Below are 1,810 nucleotides of genomic sequence, written 5' to 3' on the forward strand. Positions count from 1 at the left end.
CCAGGAGAGCTGGAGAGGGATTTGGGATCAGGGCCTGCAATGACTGGAAGGACACAGGGAATGGCTTCCCACTGGGAAAGGGGAGATTGGGAAGGGATTCCCGGCTGGGCTGGAATTCCCAGGGAAGCTGTGGCTGCCCCTGGATGATCCCTGCAGTGTCCCAGGCCGGGTTGGATCCCCTGGGATAGCAGGAGGTGTCCCTGCCTGTGGAATGGGATGGGATTTTGGGTTCCTTGGTGCCCTGGGCCTGGATCCCAGCGATCCCCGCGATCCCCTGGGATGAGCCCCGCCCCCCCCCAGCATTCCCGCTGTCCCCATTCCAGAGGATTCCCTGGCCGAGGATCTGTTCGACGAGGACGCTTTTTACGCCGCCCTGGGGACGCGCCCGGCCCTGAACCTGGAGGAGCTGGAGCCGTCCCACCAGCCCCTCATCGACCTGTTCTCCGTCTGCACCGCCCAGGATCCCAAAAAACGGCCCTCGGCCGCGCGCATCCTGCAGGTGCTCGAGGGGATGGAGCCCCCGCTCTGAGCGCACACCGGGATATGGGAATCGCCTCTGGAAAAGTCTCCCAACCCTCCTCCCTCCTTCCCTGTGTTTGGGGATGAGTTTTTCCGTAGTTTTGTGTTGGGGAGGAGTGGGGGGGGATGTTGAAAATAAACGGGTTTTGGGGATCCCCTGTGTGGGATTGGGTGGTTTTTTTCCAGGTGTTTTTTCCAGGTGTTCGCAAGTTGGGGTGAGGGGAGGGTGTTACCCTGAAGGCACGGGATGTTGTCCGGAAATCAAGGAATATCCTTGCTGGGATGGTCCCACAAGGATCAGAATCCAAATCCCTCTGGGACAGCAGCTGGAAAACTCCAGGGAAAAGGCTTCCTGGCCATAAGTGTGGGTATAACCTGGGAGCCTGCGCAGTGGATTTTTTTTAGGTGAGGCTCAGCTTGCGCAGAACTGGTCCCACCCTTTACTCCTGAGGTTCATCTGCCAGGGCCTGGCAAGCTTGGAAGATGACAGCGAGGTCCCCAGGACGCGGGTTTAATTAGATCATCCTTCTCTTGGATGGATGGCCTTACCGGGCTAAGCGAGCTCCGTCTGCCCGGGGTTTGGAATTAGAGTTGTCCTTCTCCTAGGATGGCTGACTGCCTGGTGAGCCCATCCTGACCATTTTATCTGACCCTTCAGTTTTGACCTGTCTGGCACGGGAGACCCTACAGGAGGCAAATACCACCCACCAGCACAGCTCGCCACCTCATAAGGGCACGCTGAAATAGTTTGGACGAGCCCTCCTCTCCCTGCTTTTCACTCACAGCTTCCTGCAGTTTAACCCGGGGACAAAAACAAACAAACAAACAACAACAATAAAAAAACCAACCAACAAAAACAAACAAGAAAGAATAAGAAAGCAACCCCCACATTCCTGGGCAGAAGCCGCGGGCAGGCCGAGCCCATCCCATCCCACCCTCACTGCGGCAATGCCCGGAGAGGAGCGATCCATCCGCCCTCCCCCGGCTCCTGCCCGGCCTGACCCAGGAATTTCTCCTCCCCTCCGAACGGGACCATCCACCCGCCCCGCCTCGACGGTCTGGGGGAACTCCCAGGACCGTCCGGCCCCCTCCCTGCACCCGCCCGGCCTGACCCGGCGCGGCCCGGCCCCTCATGGCCACGGGCCGTTCGCCAACCGCTCCACCGTCGAAGCGCGGCTCCCGACGGCTTCTCCACGAGGTCGGCTGCACAGATCGGCGCGGCGAGGAGCCGTGGGAGCAGGAGCGGGTCCCTCACCACCCACCACCCAGCTGCAGGAGCACGCCGAGCGCC

General features: G+C 60.6%; 1 protein-coding gene across 1 annotated transcript in view; it reads right to left on the reverse strand.

Moving 5' to 3' along the window:
• ESCO2 (establishment of sister chromatid cohesion N-acetyltransferase 2) overlaps positions 1–1,810 on the reverse strand; it is a gene marked incomplete at its 5' end in the record, with an annotated part of 16,664 nt that overhangs the window by 607 nt on the left and 14,247 nt on the right. Inside the window, one exon of the mRNA XM_027910059.1 lies at positions 426–525. Within this exon, the coding sequence (XP_027765860.1) occupies positions 426–525 (100 nt within the window). The remainder of the gene's footprint in view (positions 1–425; positions 526–1,810) is intronic.

Source organism: Empidonax traillii, unplaced genomic scaffold, assembly GCF_003031625.1.
Source record: "Empidonax traillii isolate 1590-97213 ecotype Southwest subspecies unplaced genomic scaffold, ASM303162v1 scaffold2675:size32929, whole genome shotgun sequence".
Classification (NCBI taxonomy): domain Eukaryota; kingdom Metazoa; phylum Chordata; class Aves; order Passeriformes; family Tyrannidae; genus Empidonax; species Empidonax traillii.